Genomic DNA, 27,213 nt, shown 5'->3' on the forward strand with positions numbered 1-27,213 from the left:
TGTCAACACTGGATCCATAGTTTTCCTACAAAGCAATAATCAGCAGGAATATCTTAGTGTTGCTTCCTTCTCAAAGAATTTTTCCCTCCACTCTGGCATATTTCTTACTATTTTACCTAAATAATTCCAGTAGTCATTTGAGTTTGTTCCTGGTTTAATGTGACAGAGAGTTTTAAGTTGGGATTTGTTATTTAAGATATGAAGCCTTAGTATCTTTATGTAATATATCTGTAAGTGATGTAGACAGTGAAAGTGTCTCTATAGCTACTAATACTAGTACTATTAATAAATTACATTTTATGAAATTATTATTCTATATATAATGGGCACTATTATAAACACTTTATATTTATTATCTCATTATACTCATAGCGATATTATAATCACATTCTAATAGTGTTTTGTTTTGTTTTTAACTACAGATATGTCAAGAATTGTGAATGTTTTCAGTTTTTACCCTGCCTGCAGGCTAAAAGATTAACCTACCACAGATACTGGCAGGAGATAGGAGACTTCTGGGTTAGAGACAATGTAATTTGTTACCATAGAGCAACTAGCATGAGCTTTAGTTTGCTTTGGCTCCCCTGCATTTTGACTTCCATGGAGCAACAAGAAATGGGTTAGGGTATGCTTCTGCACACAGTAGGTTTTCATCAGCTGAGGAACCCTTGAGTTTAGAGATATCCAGTTTTATAATGGACCAAGGAAACCTGCTCCATGTCTCCCATTTGCCCTAACATTATTAAACTAGACAGTAAATTTGCCCTCTGCTGAGAAGAGAGATCCTATCTCTAATGCTGCTCACTAAATAAATATACCTAAACTAAATAAAGGTTTATCTTTTCACAATGGTCTGAGATAGAGGAGGGATAAATAAAGAGGAATTTATTATATCGCTGTAAACCTTTTGTTTTCAGGTAACATTTCAATTTTTTCACAATAAATAATTGTATTATTATAAATTTAATTACAAATAATAATTAGAAAGGTAAGTAATAGATCCAGGTGAGAATAAGGTATTAATAAAATCTAATGGAAACTTGAACTCTGAGAAACAAGAAACTTTAAAACATGATTTAAAATGTCCCATTTATTAAACAAATTTGAACCAGCAGTTTCTAAATTCTTCTGTTCCAGAGCACTTTAAAAATCATGGATTCTGTTAGTCAGCCTTAGACCTATGTATCAGAATCTCATGTGGTAGTGTTAACAACAGTTAAGGAAACTTCATTTTAGAAAGGTCCCCAGGAGAATCTGATATGCAGGCTTGAAGAGAGCTTAGAGATCATGCAGCTGTGACGTATGATCTTCAAGTGGGTGAGTGACACCTATCGCAACTGTACATGAATCAAAGTGACCTTCATATCACCTTCAGGAGGCACAATGGAATCATGATTTACTTAAGAACCATACATTTAACAAAACTTTCTATTCAGTGAAAGTAATGTATTAACACACTTAATCTCAGCCAGAAGGCTGCGAAGCAAGGAAAGTAATGGATTAACAGATAACATACTGCCAAAATGGCATTAACGAAAAGGGAGCTCAAAGAATAAGAAACTTACATGTTAATTCAGAGTTCTAATAGTGAGTAATATCAATTCTTGTGGACTCAAGGAATTTGCTTATTCAAAAGGTGTAAGCTGTGGAAGGGTAAAAGCACTTCACCAGGCAGACGTAGGCTTGATGATATTTACCCCTTATGCTATACATCTCCTTACTCTGCATCATGTGAATAATAATTAATTATTATTATTATTTTTTTAATTTCCCAGGTACTTTGACATTAAGAAGGAAGTGCTCTGTATTTAATAAGGAATCCAAGCCCCATCAATATTTTAGATTCTTTCTCACCTTCTTGGGGGCTCATGTTGCATCCACTCTTATCTATTCCCAGATCACTGATAAATCTTCCAATTTTCTTGACAATTTTTCTATCAGGTTCACAATTTCCTTCTCCAACCTAAATCCTATGATAACTCTGGGAAATTCCAATATCCAAATGAAAGAGACATCCATTGATCTATAACTACATATACCGAAATCTTCCGAAAATCTCCATACTTGTATACCCTACTATTAAATATTATTGTCTAACCATTGTTTGGTCACTTAAAAACCTTTCTCATTCTGACATCAGAGAAGTTGGGTGAACTACTTGGGTCACCTAGCAGTTTCCCATCACAGAATTATGAAATTTAACAAACTTCTATCTGGGAAAAAAAGAAAAAAACAAACCTTAGTTTTAAGATCTTATACTGCTTTCCTCTCACTATCTGCTTCTCTTATTAAGTTCATCTGTGTTTGTCTAATCCATTATTTTCCTTTTCAGCTAAAATGATGATCACTCCCTAGAACACTTGATCTTTTCTCTCCATGACACTTGTCGAATCACAATGCCATTTTTTCTCTAGTCAAAGGATCTGTATATCTGTATAAATCTGTATAAAATGTAGGCTATTCAGAAATCTGAAAATAAATCAGAAAATATTGTAAATCTGCACTGCTACAAATTCAGTTGACGACTGGACTCCTCCTTTCTTTTCCTTCCTTCCTTCCTTCCTTCCTTCCTTCCTTCCTTCCTTTTTCTGTCTTCCTTTCTTTTTTCTTCAATTACTTTTATGATACCAGCTTGAATCCTTAAAATAAGTTTAAGGTTCTGTAGGTTCTAACCCAAATAACTATTGTATCTTTACATACCATTTATGAGATAATCTGCATCCTTTCGGATTTTTGAATGGCCAAACTTCTTTTCACCTCATGAGCTTTGTATTTGCTATTTCTTATTTCCAAAGTGCTCCTTCCTACTCCCCAACTCTCAATTCCCCAACTTCACATCTTGAACATATTTCATATCTAGTAAATATCACTACCTTATGAAGGTCCCCTGTGATGAAATTCTAGAGCAAATTACAAGATTCTGTACATTAAAAAAAACAGATTTTGGACATATTTTACATAGCATCTCTCTCCTCTACTTCTCATGAAGGCATTGACTTTATTTATCTTGTTCTTTATCTAGCCCCAGGGTTTGCCAAAATGCCTGATAGAAGTAAATGATAATTACTCATGCAATAAAGAAAACTTCCCTGGAAATTCTGATGTGTTTCTACTCCCCTCCTTTTTCATTAGCCTAGTAACTATGTATACTACTTATCATACTGAGTTCTTAGTGAAAAATAAAGGTTAAATACATATTTACAGAATACATATTTACAGAACCAATGGTAAATGATATATTTATTCCTTCTTAGAGACTGATCTCATTAGATTCATTGACATATTAAGTTTCCTAATGAAGAACAGACAATAGAATTTGGTGATTATTAAAAGTTGTGTCTCTTTTAAGACCCTGTTCCAAAGTCAGCTTTTTCTCCTAGATGACTTGTTCACTTTATCTGCTACATGCAAGAAACACTGCCTAAAAATATGTGAAAAGAAAAAACAAAAAACTAAAAACTAAAGATGAATTGTTTAAGGAATGTGAAAGATCACCTTCTCTTCATTTTACATTTTTTTGTCATAACTATACAACCACAGAAACAACCTCTAATATTCACCAACTTATAGTGGAGTAAAAATTCAATTGACTAAATTTTATAAATAGCCATTATTTAAAAAGAAGTTATTATTCTGACATGGGATTTTTTTTTTAGAATATCAATATTTTTCATTTTCCAATTAAAAAAAAATAATTAATTCCTCTCCAGTAGCAGTTTGAGGAAAGGTTTGAAAATACAGAACAGTGAAGTGAAATATATATTTGTAGTACTTTATACTTTCCAAGCTGCTCCCATATTCAAAATTATGACTCCTACTTTGTAGATTATGTATAAATAATCAAGGAGATGTTGTTAAAGTTAATGATTCTAATTTAAAAATTAAGTTATAGTTATGCAAATAATACAATGAGTTTTCATTGAGAGTTCATTCTGGAAGCGTAAATTAATTCTTTACTCAAATGATTATGTTGCTTTATTTTCTTTGTGTCTCATAGATCAAACTTTCAAAGTGATTCCCTTTATTTTCTGGACACTTAAATCTTGAGGTTTAATTTAAGCAAAATACTTCCATTGTAAAGCCAAACTGAATGGAAAAAAGAAAGTGACAGTCTTGACCTTGGGTAGATTCCAGAGAAGTCATTTATGGAAGGAAGACAAAGCAATTATAGCTCCATACTGACCAATGTATCACTTAGCACTTCTGATCATAAGATAAGGCTTGCAGGGCTAGGATGGGGTAGGAGAGAAAGTTACTAAAATAGTGAGAATGACCAAAAATAAAAAGACAGGATCTTCAGAGGTATTAAAATTAGAAATCCTTTATCTTGTTTTAAGACTTAATGATATCCTAAAACCAGATGTTTAAAAAACTCAATAAAATAACTAATCCCAATAACTATTCTTCAGGATTAAAAAATGAGCGTTTCCATCAGTCTAGGCTAGGGACATGTAGAAAATGAAGTCTAAAATATATTTGATAATTTTATGAAGAAGAATTACAAAGTTTCCCATAATATTTCAAAATAAAAATGTTTTAACCAGATTGAGTCTGTTATCAGCTATATAAAGGAATATTAGAAAGACATCTGCCCATTTATAGGTGTTTCAACAAAAATATTTAGAGTTTATATATTGTTTTTCCCATAACTGTTGTACTATTTGGAAAGAAACATAGTGTAGGAAATAGAAATATGTGTCTGTGACTTTTAGTTCTAATTTTAAGCTAGCTAAGTGATCATCAGCAAAATGAAGTGGAAGCTTTTAATCTTGAAAAGCTTTTCCAGGTTTAATAATCAGTGATTTTTAGTGGCATTGTTTGAAAACATATAAATTCTCAAATTCTGATTCCCCCTAATTCTGTTTTACATATGAAGAATTTCAGACGAATAAGATCTTATAATATTTTATTACATAAAATTTTGTCTTCTAGCTCCTCTTCTTAAGACCTAAAATTTGAACTAGATTTTTATTAGAAATTGTCAACCAATTTCTCTGCTATAGGAAAATAATATCTATCATGGGTTATTGTGGGAAAAAATGTGCTTCAAAAGATTATGGTTTTAGGCCTGGTTATAGCATCACACAGTATCTGGTCATAAATCTCTTCTTTTCCCTGGGATTCAATTTCCTCACCTAAAAAATGAAGGAGTACGTAGGCTGCATTGCTCTGAAGATTGTTTCTATAATTCTATGATTCTACTACTATTTTATATTTTTAGATAAATGTAAAAATCATTCAGGTATATTGGGGCTAATAAACTTAGCATAAGATAAATATTATTGTGTTATCTTAAGCAAAAATAAAGTTTTAACTTGAATGATTTAACATTAGGTAGAAGATCATTTATACTGTTTTTCATCATTATAATAATGCAGACCTCTCATTTTATCTTGAAATCATTACCAGTGTGACTTTTAAAAGATAACTTTTCAAAATAGGTATGGTTTTCACATTTTGAATAGTGAATTCCTGAGATATTTATATCTTACACAAATATGAAATTTTGATTAAAATAATCCACTGAGTGAATAGGTAAAACCCCATCTTACCAAAATGTTCACTGGATATCTCAATTCTCTTGGGCTTTAAAAAATTACAACTGTTATTGTCTGTTTATATTTGGAATATATACTTGGGAACACAAACTTATCTATATTTTAATGTTCTACTGCAGTTAAACTGATGCTGAATAAATGCAAAATATATTATTATTAAACTTATAGTTCTTACAAATTTGGAGAAACAAAATGATTCTTTAATATTAGACCTTTCATATTTGAAGAAGGTCATTTAAGCTCAGGAAAACATCAAAAGATGACACAGTAAGATAATCATGATACAAAAGTAATAAAGAAAATGCAGAATAGGATTTCACATCAAAATTTTTTAGGTAAACATTATTCCAGATATTTATATACAATATACACTACACGTTTCAAATAAAATGTATCTCAGTAATATGGAATAAGGAAAAAATCTCTTCCTTTAGTTTACTTATCAGTTTTCAACTAATTTTTTAAAAAGATTTTATTTATCTGTTAGAGAGAGAGAGTGAGCATGAACAGGGGGAGGGGCAGAAGGAGAAGCAGGCTTCCCACTGAGCAAGGAGGCTGCTGTGGGGCTTAATCCCAGGACCCTGGGGACATGACCTGAGCCAAAGGCAGACACTTAACCAACTGAGCCACCCAGGCAAACCTAAACTAATTTATTTGTGATGAACTTGTTTAAAATGAGACATACAGAGAAATTTTTTACATTAAGAAGCTAAAAATTTTGAAACTTAGCTAATCAATGAGAAATAAATCTGCCAGATCTTGAATATGTTTAGATGGTTTCTCAAACATTTCACAGAGTGCTTTACTTTACTGGAGGAGTTTAAATATAGTTTAACTGAATTTAGTAATGGGGAGTTTTAAACTGAGTAAGTGGCTTCATTAGATCAATATATCAAAGATGAGTATTAAGTTGCACTAATTAAAATATGCTAAAATGGTATTAACAAAGCCCCTATTTTTTAAATGATGAATTATATAACTTCAATATATTTTCTAATAATGGCAGCCCCATATTTAGAAAACCACCCATATTATGGCAACAGAAAATGTGAATACTTGTTTTCATATTAGAATACCTCTTATAAGTAAATGAGCATCACTATTTTAGAGATGGAGAAACAGCAGAGATGGAGAAGCAGCAGTATAACTTGCATACCGTGCACCTGGTCTCCAAACTAGGTATTTCTTCTACTGAAGACCATTTAAATGTGTTAATATTTGGTAAAGAAAATTCTTTATAAAATAGATTACTTTAGTTTAAAAATGTTTCTGACTTATTTGATAATAGACCTAACTGAATAATTAGAAAATACAATGAGACTCTTTTATCCTACCCACTTTAAGTCACATAACAGAAACCCTGACGTTCTAGATTTTGAAGAACACTTCCATGATTTTTAAGGATGGCCTATTTACCACACATTGCAGCCTTCACCTAGCAGTTAGTAGTTAATCTTACTGATAGTCAGAAAAAAGTAGTAATTTTTATCCTATGTTGTTTAGATGGGTAATTTTAAGTAAATTATTAATAATTATTATAAAAGTTAACAAGTGGTTACTGTAAGCAAGGCATTTTTTTCAAAGATTTTTCATTTATTTCTTTGACAGACAGAGATCACAAGTAGGCAGAAAGGCAGGCGGGGGAGGGGGGGAGCAGGCTCCCTACCGAGCAGAGAGCTCGATGTGGGGCTTGATCCCAGAACACTGGGATCATGACCTGAGCCGAAGGCAGAGGCTTTAACCCACTGAGCCACCCAGGTGCCCCTAAGCAAGGCATTTTAAAAAAGATTTCTTTATTTATTGCATGCAAGCCGGAGGAGGAGCCCAGGAAAAGAATCTACAAGCAGACTCCCAGATGACTCCAGAGCCCCTGGGGTGGCTCTATCCTAGGACTCTTGAGATTATGACCTGAGTCAAAAACAAGAGTCAGACGATCAATAGATTGCACCAGCCAGGGGTCCCAAGCAAGGCATTTTTAAAATTCAATGCATAGATACATTTAGTTTCAAAATGACATTATAAGGTTGATGCTATTATTATTGTCTGCATTGTTTAGATCAGGAAACTGAAACATAGATAGTTCAAGGAAAGTTACAAAACTCTAGTGTGGCAAAGTGTAAAAAGGAACCCAGATAATATCAGTCCAGCAGAGGCCATGCTCTTCATCATTTTATTCTATAATCATTTTTATCTAATATAAATAGATCAGTCTTAAGCCTAAGAGAAAATAGTATCAGAAAGTCTTTATAAACTGTGGACTTCGGCTATGAAGCATTTGATCAACAGAAACTTTGGACTCAATTACAGAACTATGAAAATGGGCTATTTGGGTTATTTTTATGGACATCACAGCTGGAACTCAATATTTATTTTACCACCATAATGTGAGGTGTTAGAAATTTTACAGATAGTATAAATAATCTTTCAGTGGGCATTTGGGTAGGAAACAGTGACCAAAAAGCCATATATCATGGTCAGAATCTAATAATTCATTTCAATCTTTTAGTTTTCAGAACATTCAAACCTAAATGGGGTGTGGAAGTAAAGAATTATGTTAAGGAAATTATTTCAGCCATTTCAAATACAAAGGGATTTTATCCCTAAGTTTTGATTGAAAAACACCAGAAAATATGCTGATCTCTGAAATGTTGGTGAAAGATTCAGATGATGTAGATCATATTTCATAGAATTCAAGAGTGGAGAAATATCTTGAATTCACATAGTCCCTTAAGTAAGGAGGTGAATTTCCTTGCCTAGAGACCAAATCAGGAAAACCCCAAAATATCCTGCTTCCAGCAACTAATTTCACTGTCTCATGCTGAGTCTATATATGATATTTTTTGTTAAGCCAGTGAAACATAACTATACATTTAGACTGTGTTGTATACTGTTGTATACTATTTTTACCTTTTAGTAAAGCACCATTTAATTTACTTTAAAAGTTCACATTATATATACATTGCCTTGAAAATATCCTCCATTGATTTATTGCCAAATATTAAATAGAGGAATTAGAAATATGAAAATGAAGTAGTAAAATGAAACATTAGGACTTCCTTCTAATTTGCATAGTCTTTTCTTTTGACTTGGATTTAAGCTAGGATATGTCTGTCTTTAACCTGGTAGATCTAAGAGGAGAGTGTATAAGGATTTGTTTTCAGTTCCCTAAAATAGCATATGAGATACAGAACTCAATTTCCAGCTGAATCTCAGAACTAGGGAATAGGATACCTAGAAACACCAGAAAAATTAGACTGTTATTCTTAGTTCCTTGAAAACAATTCTAATATCCTACTCTCGACAAAACTTTCCATCGTGTGAGTGTGAAATGCCAAGGGGCACAAGCTGTACGTACCATAGACAGTTAACTTTCAGAGTAAAAACAAGCTGAATTGTTTTTACTTTACAAGTTTCCTATCTGCTAACTTAGCTGAATTAATAAAGTACACATAAAAACATCAAAGGCAGAAATATCATGTAATATATTAAAGACTGTGATTGCTTCTTCTAAAATCTTCTCTGAAGAAAATGTTTTTCTTTTCTGAAAAGCTATTATCTTCAGACTGAAAATTATTTGCCTACATGACACTAGAATTCTTTTAATAGAAAGTTAATAATACATATCTGTATCATTGTATTATTAACCTACAGCTAACTCGTTTTTAGAGCTCCCCTCACCCCCATAACCAAGTTTTTGAAAGTATTTGTTTCAAATAAAACAGTCTGCATCTATGCAAGTAGATTTGAGAATATTTCAAATGAGGAATCTCTCACTACTCGACAAATTGAACGGGTATTCCTCTCACTAAGATTCAAAATGGTTTCCTCTTGGGAAGTAAGTTATTTAAATAAGAATATATTTTATTATTATTATTATTATTGTTAATATTTTATTGTATCTCACAACAATCTCAGCCTTACCATACTTCATAATCTTCTCTCCACATTGAGAGTGTTTTTATCTTTCCAATGGTAGCCTTGAAGGGAAATTATATATTAAAGTGAATTGAATGGCTGCTATCTTACCACCATTACTAGCTTCATGACTAGTGTTCTGTTATGGACTTGTGATATGTATATTTATGAGAAAAATCCAAAACTAAACTAAAATCTGACAGCTTTTTTCTAGAGTGAACAAATTATATGACATATTCTAAACCAATTAGATAACATTCTACACCCATGGGTCTCTGCCGTTCATTTTCCTTATGGCCCCCAAATTCACCCTCTACCCTTTTTTGCCTTGCTCTGTGCTCTGGGAGCCTGACTTCTCTGCACGGCTCCACCCAGATTCCTTGACCTCTGATTTCCTTGGGATTGGATTAATGGAAAGATATTGGAAGACAGGAGAAGCAAGCGGTCTGATATTGATCCCTCCTCTCCTGGTGTCTCTACCTGACTGAGGTTTGGATACCTCTTTGACCACTGCCCTTTTCAAGTTGCCCCTTTTCTGGCCCAATTCTTCTCTAACTAGAATACCCTGTTCACGTCCTTTGACCCTTCAGGTCCAGGGCTGATTACTATGCTTTGCTGTTGAGAGTTCTCTTCTGCCTCCACATGCCATATTAGTTTCCCAAACTGTCCATATTTTCTGTGAAAGTCTCCCCATTAAAAAACTCTTTCATTACACTGTTTGAGACTGCCATCAATGCCTGCTGATATTCTGAGTAACACACTAATCTAGGAACGTAAAAAGTTGGCAATCAATATTTAAAGAACGTGACTTCAAAGAAAAAGAAAAATGATCATGTTAAGACCATTGCAGCTTACCCAGTTTAACACAGACTACTCTAGAAAATCCTTCTGGTTTTCATTATGGAATCTTGTTCTTAGACATCAAATGTGGTTCAAACACTTTCAAAAAAGTATGTTTCTCAATGAATCTATTGGAAGTCTTCATGTTAAAGTTGCCTTTTCTTTCTTTATTTAAATATTTATTAATCAGCATTCTTTGCTTACTAGTGAGTTAAATTAAATAAAATAGTCCTGGGGTTATTTGAGTTCACCTTTTTATTTTTTCTAAAGTGAAGAAGAACTGGACTTAAATTAGATGTTTCCATTTATTATTCTGAGCACTGAGCAGAATTCCCTTTATACTAATGTAATTCTTTAAACAATACTGGTAAAAAAATAATTTGATTTCTGGTCTTGCTAACTTGTTAGCATTTATAGTGACTTTGCTGACCGTTTTTAAAGCTAATGAACTCAAGTTTTAAACTGTGAAACTGGTATACATCATTGGCCTTGATAGGTTTTCTTGCAATAGTTTAAGCCTGTATACTGACTGGGACAATATTTTTTCTTAGTCCTTATTCTTAATTATTTTATAGACGTCTTTCCCCTTAAAAGTCAGTGTTATCTCAGCTTTAGCATAAAGCAGTTCTGATACTAAAACTGTATAAGCATTATAGACATATTTAAGAAGTCATTCAGAAAATCTGTCTCTTTGCCTTGCAGTCTCCTTATACACACTTTGCATCAGGTAGCATTTAATTTTCTGGCCACCGCTAATTTAAATGACTACAGAAAGCTAATGGGAGATTATTTGAAATCTAGAGAAATTAAAAAAAAAAACTACTATACTATTGAAACAAGATATGTTTTAAAATATTACAATTATTCAAGCACTTATTATAATTCCATGAACTCCCCAGAGTTAATAGATTGTATTAGACCCTTCTCAGAAGTCATGCTTTGTGGCATTTGCTCTTATTTATTGTCCTGGTAGAAAGTTCCAGCAGAAGTCAAGGTCACCTTCTATCCCAAAGTTGGTATAATTAGTATCAATTCGGTGTTTCACCAAGCTAACACAGGAGGTTATTAACTGTGTTTCATGTGGAGTGTCAAAGAAGCAAGGGCAGTGCCAGCAATCTTTTCAGCTTCAAAGGCACAGCTCATAAATTTAATTCATTGGTTAGTAAGAAAGATACAACCAGTTTAGTTTATTAATGATTTTAAAAATAATTTTAGAGACGTTCTAGAAATACATTTATATATATACATAGTCTAAGCTTTTAAAATATAAAACAGATCATCATCCTAGTAATAAGTGACAAAGTCTTTGTATTTTATAAGTGATGTGCTTTCTGGAATATTATAAATATGGAAAATCTTAAACTTAACATTAGTATGTATACACATACTATATAAAGATGAATCCCAGAAAATGGCACATGGTCTACTAGGGAACATTTTCTTTTCTTTCTTAGATGTTGTTTTGTAGGAAATGTGTATGCTATTAGATTGTATAAAATCTAGGTTTATTACCATAATATCAATTAAGACACTCTTACATTTACAGAAGTAAAAACAATATTAGTGAAACTATTTACTTAGAAGAAATATAAACTAACAGAACTAAGATTTCTGTTTAAATTGATCTAAGCCAAAGAAATAAACAAGCTTAAAATGAAACTCTTAAAAATGTTTGATGTTTTAAATTGCACAAACCACAAGAGTGCCCTTAGAAAATAGAATAGAGCATAAGTGTACTGCTTCCCTTAATAGGTCATATTGGAAAGAAAATAAGAGTATCAGTTCTCCTCAACTATTTCCCAAATGCTAAAAAGAAATAGGTAAATATTTAAGGATTTTCAAATTTTGCTAGAGTTCATCCTCATACAAGTCAGACTCAAAAGTTTCGTTTGGTGTTAGACGTGGTTATGTATAACAAGCGATATGTATTCTTGTTCCAAATAAGATCTACGAGAATACAAAAAAATGACTTTAGCATTCTATGTTATCTTGGAATAACTTAAACTGAAACACTGCCATTATTCAAATGTGTGAGTCCATAGCAGACTAAGAGATGGGGACCTCCAGTCAGCACGCTCTCCCACGCCCGGCCTGTAGCATGTCCCTTCAGCATGAGCAACACAACACTGGTAGCAAGGTTGAAATTGCTCTAAGCTATGGACCATATGTGTTGCTTCCTCTTTCTAAGTAGGAAACATTTTTAGTAGCCTATTTTCATTATAAGCTATGTTTCAATATTTAATTTTTTTTTTAAAGATTTTTTCTTTATTTATCTGACAGAGATCACAAGTAGGTAGAGAGGCAGGCAGAGAGAGAGGAGGAAGCAGGCTACCTGCAGAGCAGAAAGCCCGATGTGGGGCTCGATCCCAGGACCCCGGGATCATGACCTGAGCCGTAGGCAGAGGCTTAACCCACTGAGCCACCCAGGTGCCCCTCAATATTTAATTTTAAAATGGCATCAATTTCATATAATAATTGTTGTTTTTAAAAAGACTTATGGAAATGTAGCAACACTTACAGCTTAAATGTAGAAACCTGTCTTTCTGCAGATAGGCAAGTCTCACTATATGGACCATCTGGAGACTGAATTATTACTTAGTTTTTGCCAAGTGGAAAAAAAAAACAAAACAACATATTGACACTTAATTTTTAAAAGCTCACAACACCATGCAAATTTTGTTTTATTACCACCAATAAAACCAGAAACATTTTTAATAGCTAAACACTCATAATACAACCTCATAAACAACTTCTTGATTTGCACACTTTGGGATTTAACTGTGTCGAGATGATATATTTTACCATTGCAAATGCTCTATTTGAGTGCATTTATAGTGACTAACTTGGAGCTCTAATGTTTATACTCCATTTATTCTTTCTCAGTGTTGGCTTTTTCTTTTATTCTGTTAAATGTTTATGATTTTAGATTCCAATTTTTAAAGTATCTATACCAGGGGCGCCTGGGTGGCTCAGTGGGTTAAGCCACTGCCTTCGGCTCAGGTCATGATCTCAGAGTCCTGGGATCGAGTCCCGCATCGGGCTCTCTGCTCGGCAGAGAGCCTGCTTCCCTCTCTCTCTCTCTCTGGCTGCCTCTCTGTCTACTTGTGATTTCTCTCTGTCAAATTAATAAACAAAGTCTTTAAAAAAAAAAAATAAAAAAAAATAATAAAGTATCTATACCAAAAAGGGAAGGAGGTGACACATTAATAAATCCAAATAAAAGCTGAAAATAAATAAACTAATTAAAAAAAAGTAAAGATAGACTAGACTTTCTTTGATATAAAGGAAATAGAGAATAGAAGCATAGGTTAGATCATTATTGCTTTTAAAAGTTATTTAATTAAATAGATGCTTTAGATAGTGGCTTGGAGGACACATATATGCACATTGTGTTCATTTTATTAACGTTTATTGTATTTTGAAGCCAGAGAAAGGAAAGAACAATCAAAATAAAGAAATCTACATATAAAAACACTATTGCATAATCAGCATTTTAGACCAATGTTTTCATTAAAAATGACTATATTAAATATGTGTGGAATTTTATAATTTGTCTTTATGCTGGCACAAAGTAAATAGTTTAGCAACTTTTTTGCTAAATGTTTAACTTTGTGTTAATGAATTTTTTTTTTACAAGTCACTTAGATTACTTCAATAAATTTGTAGAGAAGAAAGTATTTATTAAGATCTTTTAGACAGTACTATTTTAGGATTATACTTAATGGTCAAACAAGCTCCTAATTTCATTTACATTTAAATAACTCAATTTTATGCCATTCATATGATTTAAAAATACAATGGCAGCATATGGGCTAAAAGAGTTTTGGTATATGCTAAAATTCATTATATTCTACATGCATGATTTAAAATATTTCACTTAATACTACATTTTTAAACATAAGTAACAAAATTACCATGCTATTCAGTAGTGAAGAATTGAGAACTTCAGTAGAAGAGCTTGACATTAAGCTTTTGATTGTCAAGATATCCATTTTTTTTAAAGACTTTTATTTATGTATTTATTTGAGAGAGAGAGAGAGAGAGGGAGGGAGAGTGAAAGGAGGAGAGAGAAAGCGAGAGCCTGTGAGAGAGACAGGCAGAGGGAGAGGGACAAGCAGACTCCCTGTTGAGCAGGGAGATCCACTCTGGACTCTATCCCAGGATCCTAGGATACCCCTTAAGGTATTTATTTCAAATAAATGAAAAAACATATTGCCTGCAGTAAAATACAGCTGCTAGCCAAACAACAAGATAAGGAATTCTGCTGCCCCACCTGTGAGATTTCCTCTTTCAGAAACTGTTGGGTAGCTTAGGTAACTGACCACTTGGAGTAAACGCACTTCTTCCTTCTTGTGCCCTCATTCCCACTCTTATGCTTCAAATTCGCCAGTTAGTGACCCCAAAACCTTTGGATGCTCTAATAAAGGCAGAGCATCAGGTCCATGCATGGTCTCTCTTTCTGTTTGTGACCTCATTGAGTGGCCTTCCAGGAACTGATTAATAAATCTTGTGACTCAAAGTTTCCCATGGTTTCTTGCTAAAATGTATCCTGAGCTCATAATAAGAACCACAAGGGCTAGTCCCATCACAACACTGGCCCCAGTGGAGTAAGTGTCTGTGGGGTCTCCTATAAATATTAGGAGTAAATGCCTAAGGACAGTGCCTTAGGCATTCCTATCTGAAGGCATTACTAGCAATAGGCTGCAATCAATGCAGTGGTACCCATCTTTAAATTTTGTGTTTGGTCATTATTCTAGTTGCAGATAGTTTGATAATGGCCAAATTCTTAAATTTTTAAAAGATGTCCCTTGTTTTTGTTTTATAATGCCATGCTAAAATAAGGTCCCATTGCAATGAGCCTCATTCTAATTAATAAATTGGTTAAGATTACTAGACAAATGATATAATTGTATTACTATAAATTTTTTTTTCCATTTCAAAGTCTAAAGTAAACCCAAATCTATATTTGAACCAATAACTCATTTAGATGTTTACAAAGATAGACTATATAAACAATTTTGCCATCAAGTTTGGAATTATGTTTCCTCATTTGATGTATTGAAATGCATAAAGCATTTGAACAGACTCTTAGTATAAGGACAGGAAATATATCAGAAGTTTTGTATCTTCTCTTTATTTCTATCATCACATTTTTGTATTTGAAAGACATTAACAATTGTACAGAGCCAAAAACACCAATTAGGAAGTTATAAGTTTTCTCTTTTGATAAATATAAAACATTCACTTATGAATATTAATTTTAAAAATGATGATAAATAGACATAACCACTGATATATGTCATTGTCTCATATACAATTAAAAAAATTCAGTACCTTTATATTGTTAATCTGTACAGTAATGATACTGTTAAAGATTCTTACAGTATGACATAGTTATGAAATTAAAGCCTTATGACATAATCAAAGTGAAAAAGTTTTCAAATTAAACTATACCATGCTAAAAGAATATTAATACTAGAAATCACATCAGGTTATTTGGAACCATTTCATAAATTATCATATCTAACTTATAACTTAATTAAAATTTATCACAGTGATCCAAAAGAAAAAATAACATAAGAAACCTTTGTGAGAGAATATATCTGTCATATGAACTGAATGATAGGATTATTCAGGCCATTAGACTTAAAAAAAAAAAACCCTGCAATTTCCAAAAGTAGAAATTAAAATGTCTTGTAGCAATGTTCTTTTATAATAAAATAATTTTAAGAGATCTATAAAATGTCCAGATTTTAGCTATATGATATAAACACAGAATAAGTTTATCAACTATTGCTATATTCATAGATAGATAAATTCTATATGCTCTAGAAATATTTTATCTGATGTTTTGTATAAACAATAAAAATTGGGCTTAAAAGTAATCAGTAACTAATACCAAAATTTTTTCCAGAGTTATGTATATAATTATATATATATATATATATATGATTTCAGTAATTGCATGATACAGCTATAGATAAACACATTTGTTTTACTAAAAACAACTGAAAAATAAGCCTATTATATACTGAGTGGTGATTATGTTTCCAGAACTCTAGATATTATTTGATCCTCAAGACAATCTGGGAATTAAGTGCTTCTATCAAGTGTTTCTCATTTTTCTGATAAAAATGCTGAGGCTCAATTTGATTCCTTGTCGAAGACCAAAGACCTTGTAAGCAGAATAACCAAAACTCACACCCAAAAATGCCTCTAGGGCACTTTTTATCCTCCTCTTGCCCAGGACTGCTCAAGTGTACTGGCTTCTCCATGTCTTAACACCTCTATTTGTAACAAGATACAGCTAATTGCTAGCTTTCATCCCATATAGTTGAAGCTCTGCTTCCTCCTAAAAGAAATGCATTTTATGTATAAACTGAAGAGCTTTGAAAATTCTCAAGGTTGTGGCTGGTGATTTGAGGATATTCTTTTGTTCTATATCACCTTGATTTCTTTTTTTTTTTTTTTTTTTTTTTTTTTTTTTTTTTTTATTTTTTATAAACATATATTTTTTATATACATATATTTTTATCCCCAGGTCTGTGAATCACCAGGTTTACACACTTCACAGCACTCACCAAATCACATACCCTCCCCAATGTCCATAATCCCACCCCCTTCTCCCCAACCCCCTCCCCCCGGCAACCCTCAGTTTGTTTTGTGAGATTAAGAGTCACTTATGGTTTGTCTCCCTCCCAATCCCTTGATTTCTAATACAGCCACAGGAGTGATTATTTAAATGTATGTTTATCATATTTGAGGATGGAAAACTTAATAGCAGTGAAAAAGTGTAGATGGAGACACAAATGGTGATTCATTAGCAGTCACTTATTAAATATATAGATAGTAGGTAAATTATAATTTATGAAATATAAGAAATAACATTTAAACCCCATAAAAACAAATAAAGTAAAAAATGCAAGATGAGAATACTGAGTCCTCTATAGTTCTCACCTTTTCTTAGGCAGTACATTCTTATTACAATCTTTTTTAACTATAATTTTGAAAAGTCCTTTATTAATTTTATAAATGAATTGCATTTAAAGAATAATTGCATCTGAAAGCTCTAATAGGCAATAAACAATTAAAAGAATACCAGTCAACTTAAAAAAGATAAGTGCAAAATTTACAACAATGTGAAAACGGGTACAAAGCTTACTTAAAAAAAAAAAAAATTTTTTTTTTTTTTTTTTTGGAAAGGGAGAGAAAGAGCATGGGACGGGAGGGGTATAGGGAGAGGGGAAGAGAGAATCTTAAGCAGGCTCCATGCTCAGTGCTGAGTCGTATCTAGGGCTCGATCTCACAACTGTGAGATCGTAACCTGAGCAGAAATTAAGAGTCAGATGCTTAAACGACTGAGTCACCTAGGCACCCCAAAACCTCCTTAAAAAATTAAAAATAGAAATATCATATGATCTAATATGTCTACTACTGGATATTTGCTCAAATAAAATGAAAACATTTATTCAAAAAGAAATTTGCACCCCTATGTTTATTGCAACATTATTTACACTATCGAGGATATGGAAACAACCTAAGCATCCACTGATAGATGAATAGATAAGGAAGATATGGTATACACATGCACACATGCATACAAACGTACACACATACATATGCATACATATGCATACACATGCATACAAACGTACATACACATGAATATTAATCAGCCATATAAAAGGACATTGTGCCATTTGCAACAGGGATAGACCTAGAGTGAAATAAGTCAGACTGAGAAAGACAATTGCCATATAGTTTCACTCATATGTGGAATATAAAAAAAAGAAATGGATACAACAAACAAAAAGCAGAATCACATCTTCTTGATCCATTCATCTGTTGATGGACATCTAGGTTCTTTCCATAGTTTGGCTATTGTGGACATTGTTGCTATAAACATTCGGGAGGGGGTTTGGGAGAAGCGGGTGGGATTATGGACATTGGGGAGGGTATGTGCTTTGGTGAGTGCTGTGAAGTGTGTAAACCTGGTGATTCACAGACTTGTACCCCTGGGGATAAAAATATATGTTATAAAAAATTAAAAATTTAAAAAAAAAAGCAGAATCAGACCTATAAATACAGAGAAAAAACTGATATTTCCCAGGGGAAAAGGGTGGTGGGTGGGCAAAATGGGTGAAGGGCAGTGGGAGATTCAGGCTTTCTAGTTACGGAATGAATAAGTCATGGTAATAAAAGGCACGGCATGAAGAATATAATCAATGATACTGTATTACCACTGCATGGTGACAGATGGTAGCACACTTGTGATGAGCACAGAATAATGTATAAACTTGTCAAATCACTATGCTGGACACCTAAACTTAACATAATGCTATATGTCAACTGTACTCAAATTAAAAATGAAAAAAAGTCCTCGCTCTGATGAACTTCATATTCTAGTAAATGGCAATGGAAATTAAACAGATAAATACATAAAATAATTCATAAAAATGCTTATCTACTGACTGAGTCTTCTACTCCCTCAAATATGGACTAGAACATTAATGATACAAGTGCACTTGATGACTTTCCCAGGCCTCAGTGGTTTGTTGAAGATGGGAGAGAAAAGTAGGTATTAGACTAACACTTAAAGTCAACATTGCTTTTTTTTCTATACAAAATAACTACTATGTTTAACCTTTTTTTTTTTTTTTTTTTTTTTGAACTGGGCTCCATAGTCAATGCAGAATCTGCTTAAGATTCTCTCCTCCCTCTCCCTCTGTCCTTCCCCCTCACCGCCTCTCTCAAATAAATAAATAAATCTTTTTAAAAAAAAAAAAATAACTACTATGAATTGCCTAACTTAAAAAATACTTTTTCTTTCCACATATTTTGGTGCCTTTTGAAAAATACCTTCCATTTTTTAAGTAAAAATAATGGAATGTTGTGTGTCTTCTGTGACATTTGTAATGTTCTACTGCAGAAAACTCTTTACCACATTTAAAGTCCATGGTGTAAATTACACAAAACATTTTAGGAAACTTGTAAAAATGAATTTACTAGAAAAGGTAGAAAACTGATTTCATTTTAACTGGCTGGTTCAGATACAGTAAGTGATTCCACTTAAGATGCATGTGAAAAAATATAAAATAGGTTATTAAATACTTCACTTTGAAATAAACATTTTTCTCTAATTTTATTCTAAGTTGTGTATTCATATATGCCCAGGAAGGACATGAATACTTTTCCTTCATTAAGCACAGACACTGGTTACTTGGGAAGGATGCATTAATTTAATTGCTAGTGATTTTAGATAAAACATGTTTAATTTCCATAATCACACTGTCTGGCATGACCCCATCCTCAATAAATGTTTTTGAAGAGGAAAGAATAATTGAATATTAACAACTTTTTTTGTTATAAGTAGGACTTCAAAAAAAAAATTAGTCGATGTCACCATCCTTATCCATCAAAGTGATTTGTCTGCACAGTCAGAACTTAATATTATCATAGAGATTTGGTTAGCATGCAATAATTGCATTTCACATAAGTTACTATTTGTAAAAATCTTTGGAAAATAATAAATTGAAGCAAAGTAAAAATTTAGGCATCTCTCATTTCATACAATATCACAAAGTATTTTTTACCTTTTTCCATTTTTATTACTTTCTCCCATTTCCATATAAATTGTTATGAGAAAGATCTTTAAATTCTTCCTACTTGTAGATTTAGCTCAAATACAATTCATTTAATAATACTAAAATAAACATAGGAATTTTTTAGAAATTCTTACAGCTATTATTATCAAATTTCAGTTATCAATCATATATCATATAATAGAGTTGACATGATTATTAAACATTAATAATTATCTAATATCAGATGTTTTTCAGAAGCAAAAGTATAATATGATAATTGTTATATCAAAGCTAACAACTCAATTTAATTTTGCAAATCAATAAAATCCCAAGGAAAACAGTCTAATTGAACAACCTTTACAAGTAAAGGAAAATAATGTTAAGCCAGTACTTAGTACAACTTTAATTAACATATATTAATGTAAAGTCCCCATGATTTCAAGTTAAATTGTTAAGTTTAACACATATTAGTATAGCCAACACAAAACAAAACATGTATAAATACAAAAAGACAGACTTAAATAGGACAAATTATCTTTGAACATTGCTTATGCAAAAATTAAGTTTAAAATCTGTTTTCCTATAATGCACTTTTAAAATTTGTTTAATTTCTTCATAACCTACTAACCACTTAATGACTGCTCAGGAATGCTTTCTTGTATTTCTGAACCATAATGAAATTATTTTTTGCCTTTAAAGATTACTTCTATTTCTTCAAGGTTGCTTTCCTTAAGGCAAGAATATTTATTAATAAACCAATACCGGAAGTTACTCACAGAGCCAAATGAATTCCTATGATCCTGAACAGCTTTACCAATATTTGTTTTTAGAACATTCTGTTAGTAGACTAAATAGATCTACTCAGAGATCTATTTAAAATGACATCCTACTTTAGGATGACATGTTGAATATTTACTTAAAAGTTCTATGTGGTTAATAGTTTATAATGATCCCACGAATTATGCCAATCTTTAGAACACATTCAACACTGTGAGTATTTTTAATCCAGTGGCAGAAGAATAAGTCATTAACATTAAACAAAGATCTTTAAAAAGCAAAAGCTACTTTTGCAACCTTGAACATCTTATTTCTTTGCTTACATTTATAAGGCAAAGCAAAAAGAAAAAAAAAAGTGTCCAATGTTCACATTTAAATTGGCTCGGTGTTTGCTCCATATATTTTTAACCTATACTCTGGAATATTTTCATAAGCGTCATAAGTGGCACTAAAAAAATTAAATGTACCATCTTGCCTCATATTCTATTCCAATAACCCTAACTGATAGTAATTTAGGTGACTTAATTACTCTTATAATGAAGTAAAATTGGATCTCGATTTTTCTACCCTTTTAAAAAACCCTTTAAAGCTTCATTTAATGTGTTTTCCAGGCCATAACAAAGAAGCATACTGTACCTCTTATGCTGCTGGTTGTTGCAGATGTGGTTGGGCTGGTTGTTATGGCTACAGTGGTTGTGACTGTTGCAGTGGTAAGGGAGGGGATGATAGTAGTGGAAAGCAAAGTGTTGGGAACATCTGGTGAGTGGAAAAAAACAAAATATAAAACAAAATCATATCATGCAAACAAAAGAGAAACACAAATGATTCAAATTATAAATACATAAGTCTTATTTAGGTTTAACTTTAACAGGCTTACACAGATTATCAGGTACAAAGCTGGCTGTACCACATGGTTCTTGTCATTTTTTTTCTTCACTTCTTTTTCCCGCTCCCACACAAAGCAAAAACTTGGAGCAATGCTTGAGAATAAGCAGATTATTTGTAATATTTAAAGTGAAATTTAAAATGACAAGAATTCATTTGTTCATTGAGTCATTTGAAAAGTGTGACATGCAGTAGCAAAATAGAAACAGGTAAAACCAAAAGTGACATGCTTTGTCAAAGAAGTAAACAAAGAAAAAACACAACAGAAATAAACACAAAAAACACCACCATAAAAGATTAAAGAAATGTTAATGATGGATGAGTATATGTATGTTAAATGCTTTTTTGATTTTTTTTTCTTTTAGGAAAATTTAATGGTAGGAAATAAGATGACAGCAATCTTTAGAAACAAACAAAAAAAAGAAGCTAATTGTTATTATTATTACTTTGCTTTTCTTTTTCTCACAAATGATGTTAATGTACAGCTTAGAGTCTTGCAGATCTTACCCTGATTAGCTGGTAACGCCTTCTAACAATTTTGCAGTACCTAGGAGTCTTTAACAAGTATTGAGTCAACTAGCATGGAACCCAATATTCTGAAAGGTTTATGATTTATTTTATTTGGCATACATAAGAGAGGTTATTGAACATAGACTTGAACCATAATACTCCACCCCTAGCCCATAATTAGTCAAAGTTGACAAAAGTCAACACTAGATTCCGATAGAGAAAACATAATAAACAGAAAGAACAACTTAGAATTTTACACCAAAAATCTTCCTTTCACTCAAAACTGGCTGAAAATTTGACGAGCGGTGTAGGAAACACTGAAACAATGTAGCCAGTGTCAAGCTATAAAACCTCAGTAAGAGTCTCAAAAAGTCAAATCTTGTCTCAAGTGGATAGGCATATAATTTACACAGTGAGGAAATGAGAAACAGTTCACAAATTACCTATAATTACAGTGCTGGGGTTTGATTTCACATGTTTGCCACACAGTCCCTATATATTCAAAGTGTTTGACAGATTATTTTGCTGTTAAAAGGCTTCCTGTCATTCTCTCAGCTAAAGTCTTTGAGTCACACCAAAAATTTTCTAGTTTTTTACTTCTGATAAATTAGCCCTCCTCAATCCTCAGACTTGAACCTGCTGGATTCTCTACACTAGAGACATCAGAAAACAGTAGGAGCTCGCTCTCTTATCTCGGGTATTGATGTTTACACCTGTTTTTCAACAGGGAAAATGCTTTCTAGACAGTCAAATTAAGAAAACAACCTTCTAAAAACTCAATGGTGCTACATTAATCACTGGAGAAAATGGGTATTGCCTGGTGTGCGATTACCATGATCATAAAATAGAACTGACTTTAACAACATTATACACTGAGTAAATATTATGTATATGTGCACATATACCTCTTATTTACTGATTTTTATAATACCTTCTTATTTTCATGGTAAGCTCTCCTAAATGGGTTAGGCAGGCTGAAAGTAAATGAAAGACGCTTTCTAAATTAAAAAAACATGAGTAATATTAATGTTCATGCATACCTAAAATAGAAAATAATACATTCTTTGTCGGCTAGTAAAATCTTTTGCTTATTAGGATCTCAAAATATATGTATTTAATTTATGCAAAAGGAAATGTCTTACAGGGCTATCAAACACAAGAACATATAATGGTATTAGCTCTTTAAAACTCCATGTAAAGAAACTGATACTACCAAACCTAACACAAATGATAAAATAATACATTATTTGCTATTAGACAATGAGTTAAAATAAGATTCCATTAGATCTGAAAAGCAACCTTCCAAAATCAGCCAGTATCATTCACCTCCTGCGAAATGGAATATAAATAACAGTGTTTGGTGGTATTTGTTCATTTTTTGGATTAGCCAAAAAAAAATTATGTGGTCTTTTTTCTTTATTCCATATCAACAAAAATAGAATAATAATATATCTTGATTTGTTTTGGAGAGAGTATATATTTTCAGGTACTATGAAAATTTTTGTATTAACCAAACCATATCTTTATTTCCTATAATTGTGAAAATGCAGTAGTTGTAAAAATTGTTAATCCACTTTAAGAAAACTGCCCTACTATCTTTTAAAGTGTTCAGATAACACTACAAATCATTATTGGCTCATACTCTGACTCCTGCTTTGTCAGTCCATCATCCTCTCATCCTTCCCTCTTGACACCAAAGGTACCTAAAAACAAATCTGGTGAAAGAAATTTGATGGAAAACACCTTGGACAAATAACAACCAGGCCAGGAAAAGTATCTGTCAAATAAGAAATCTCTCCCAGTCACTGTTAGATTTTCAATCATTACTAACTTTATTTCATCCTACGGGTTCTGAAACATTTTAAACATTTTCATTTATCCTTTTTATGCTACACTCTTGTTTATCCAATTATTTCAACTCTATTGTAAAAGAGCAACTTTGGAATGATCTAAATATTCAACACCAGAAGAGTAATCAGAATCAACTGAAATGCATCTCCATAGGATCAGTTGGAATTTGTGGAATTCTTAGAAAGATAAAAAACATTGTACAATATTTCTCTCTTCTACCTAAACTTTCTGTCTGCTCTGATTTTATTGATATTTGTCTCCACACTTGACAATTAATCCTTAAAGGGAAGAACTCTGCCTATTTATTGTTCAGATTCTAGCACAAGTTATATAAGGTGAAGAAATATTTACTAAATGAAATTGTTCATAGCATAATAAACATACAACATATTTTAGGGGATCTAGAAAAGTCCAGTTTTTTGACAGGGTCATATAGTTAATATAAAACCAAAATATTTAATTATTTCTTTTTTTAAATTAAATTAAATTAAATTTTTTTCAGTGTTCCAAAATTCATTGTTTATGCACCATACCCAGTGCTCCACACAATACGTGCCCTCCTTACATCTACTAAAAAATCCTTTCTATCTTTAATATAGATAGACAATAATTATTTTCTGAAAGATAACTTTTTAAAATTTTTTTTTAACTAAACTCTACCTCCAACGTGGGACTTAAACTCACAACCCCAAAATCAAGAGTCACAAGCTCTACCAACTGAGCCAGCCAGGTGCCCCTAAAAGACAAATTTTTAAGGTCACAATTTATAACTTCTTCCTAAAATAAATATCCTCGCTAACAAAATGAAATACTTCCCACCTTTCCTGCTACTTTGAAAGCAATGTGAGCCTGACCTGAGATCCATGTCCTCCATGTTCCTTATGAACTCTTAATTTTCGCTTAATTCAAGACTTTCAAAGAAAGAGTAATCGGCCACGAGGGCTCACTAAGTAGATCCTATCCTGATCAGTAATAAAAGATCACAACAAATTTATGAATTGTCTATTATTATCCCCACTTAATGGATGAAAGAAATTTGAGATAGAATCTCCTTGTCTCTAAATTTAAATATATATTCATATGTATATACTAGAGTGCAGAGAGACTATTTTATTTCATAGGAGTATAATGGAGAAGTTTCTTGAACACTTCCACCTCAAGATCATTTATTTTAGCTGCCTGACTGCAACTCTTGTCAAAGTAGAAATTAGAAAAAGATTCTGAGTTGCCTTTCTAAGTCCAAATACTCATATTGAATTTTCACTCCTGTAATCAAGTGGCAACATTTCACATCATTTCCCAATTGTTTAAAAGGTCTGGTTTTGTGCATTCTCTTTTGGCCTTTTATTTAGATACTGATAGTGAAAATGGAGCTCCATTTTCATAAGGAAACATGACACTGGAAACACTAGTACCTATCATTTGTCTCATTTTTAGGTATCTAGAATTCTGTCCAGTTTTAAAACCATTATACTGTTAATACAAAGTGCTCAGTCAAATATAGTACAGGATTGAAAAGGCAGTGGGTCATTTTTTTCCCTTCCAAGACATACTCATTTTTTTAAGAATAAAAATATACTAATCCACATGTAGAAGAATCACACATGTGCACACACACAATAAAAATAATTGAATCCTGATTTGATATTAATTTACTGTTCATAAAGCAAGATAATCTACAGTCATATTAATATTTTATGTCATTTGCTGAACATGACTTGTTGATTTTAGATCTTAATATTTTAATATTATATGATTAAAGGATATCTGAACATGGGCACTAAGTAACTACAAATTTAAAAAAAGATATATTAATAGTTTGTGACATAATTTATGAATATCAGAATTCAGAAATGATAACTATATAATAAGTTAATCAGTTAAATACATGGCATTTCCTCTCTGATTTCTACAATACAAAAGATGGGGTCAAATTTTTTATTTTCATTTTCCTTGGAGAATATATTATTTGAATCAAATAATATTGAATTTGCCTGAAAAAAGTAGTTACAAATAAAATGTTCAAATTTATAATTTACAAAAGAAATTAACTGTATTATATATTTCCTAGATGTAAAAGCATAAAGAATGAAGAGTTAGTAATTGATAAAATATGTAGTGGAGAAAAATGGTATTTAAGGAAGTGAACAAAGAAAAAATAATCTGATTTTATTTGTCTAGACAGATGTTTACCATAGCAAAGGCAAGGCTTCATTTAAAGGAAAAATAGCCTTTTTTATAGGGAACTGAGAAAAGTAAAGCTTCCAAGACATGAAAATATTTGCTTATAGTTTTACCTATACATAAGGCACGAATTACAATAAATTACACTTCTCATTTCAGTTGTAACATATATACTATTTTTCTGTAAAAGGAAAATTCAGGAGTATTTCAACAATGTCAGACAGAACCCCAAATTTAGTCAACTGTACAACTGCATATTAGTGCAAACTCTAAGTAGGCAGCCGAGAGTTATCCATGTGAGCAAATGCTGGGTTACAAATAAATGCAGTGTAAATAGTGCAGGTTACTTCTGTAAGGATCTACTCACTTGCAGAAGCACAATTTCAGCTCACACAACAATGTTGTTGAATCAGGAAACTAAAATCCATGTACAGGGACCATAGCTAAACTTTGTTAATGACTGATTCATCAGTCCATCATCTCTCCTGATCAGCTTGCTTGATTCTGCCATGAAGAACTCCAAACTGCCTCCCCCATTGTTATTAGGCACCTCATTGGAATAGGAGGGTCTAGAGTTCCTCAGAGCATATGTGCCTGCCTTCTTTTCTTTATTTTTCATAGTGCCTGGTTAACATAAGCAAAGGAACTGAAGTCTGGCGCACAAAAAGACATGTGCCCCTGACACAAGTCTTTTCCCCAAATTCTAGACTTAGTTCTTGCTGTTCTTTTCTTTGCTGCCATGTTCTCAGAGCCACATCCTGTTTTTTCAACTTTCCTTATCTTAATCTTTCCTGTTTCCAATATCTTCCTTCAAAGCACCCTCAAATCACTTAATGCATACTTCTACACAAGCTTGTTATATATTACATTACCATTTTATTTATATATCTATCTCACCAATGAACTTCAGGTTCAGTTGTTATAAGTCAACATGTCTTCGTTTTTTAAATTATTTTGCTGTGGGACAAGTTTACTCTGACTCATTCCCCCAGTATTATCCAATCTCTGTCCCTTTCTTGATATAGCTAGCAAAATGCTACTCTCAAGTTTCAGCCTGATTTGGATCTGCTCAGTGAAGACTTCCTTAACCAACTAAACATCAACTAATT

At 32.2% G+C, this 27,213-nt stretch overlaps 1 protein-coding gene across 1 annotated transcript in view; it reads right to left on the reverse strand.

The window, feature by feature from the left end:
* CADM2 (cell adhesion molecule 2) overlaps positions 1-27,213 on the reverse strand; it is a gene marked incomplete at its 5' end in the record, with an annotated part of 343,268 nt that overhangs the window by 63,047 nt on the left and 253,008 nt on the right. Inside the window, one exon of the mRNA XM_059165081.1 lies at positions 21,311-21,430. Coding sequence (XP_059021064.1) covers positions 21,311-21,430 — 120 coding nt within the window. The remainder of the gene's footprint in view (positions 1-21,310; positions 21,431-27,213) is intronic.

The sequence above is a fragment of the Mustela lutreola genome, chromosome 2, assembly GCF_030435805.1.
Source record: "Mustela lutreola isolate mMusLut2 chromosome 2, mMusLut2.pri, whole genome shotgun sequence".
Taxonomy (NCBI): Eukaryota; Metazoa; Chordata; class Mammalia; order Carnivora; family Mustelidae; genus Mustela; species Mustela lutreola.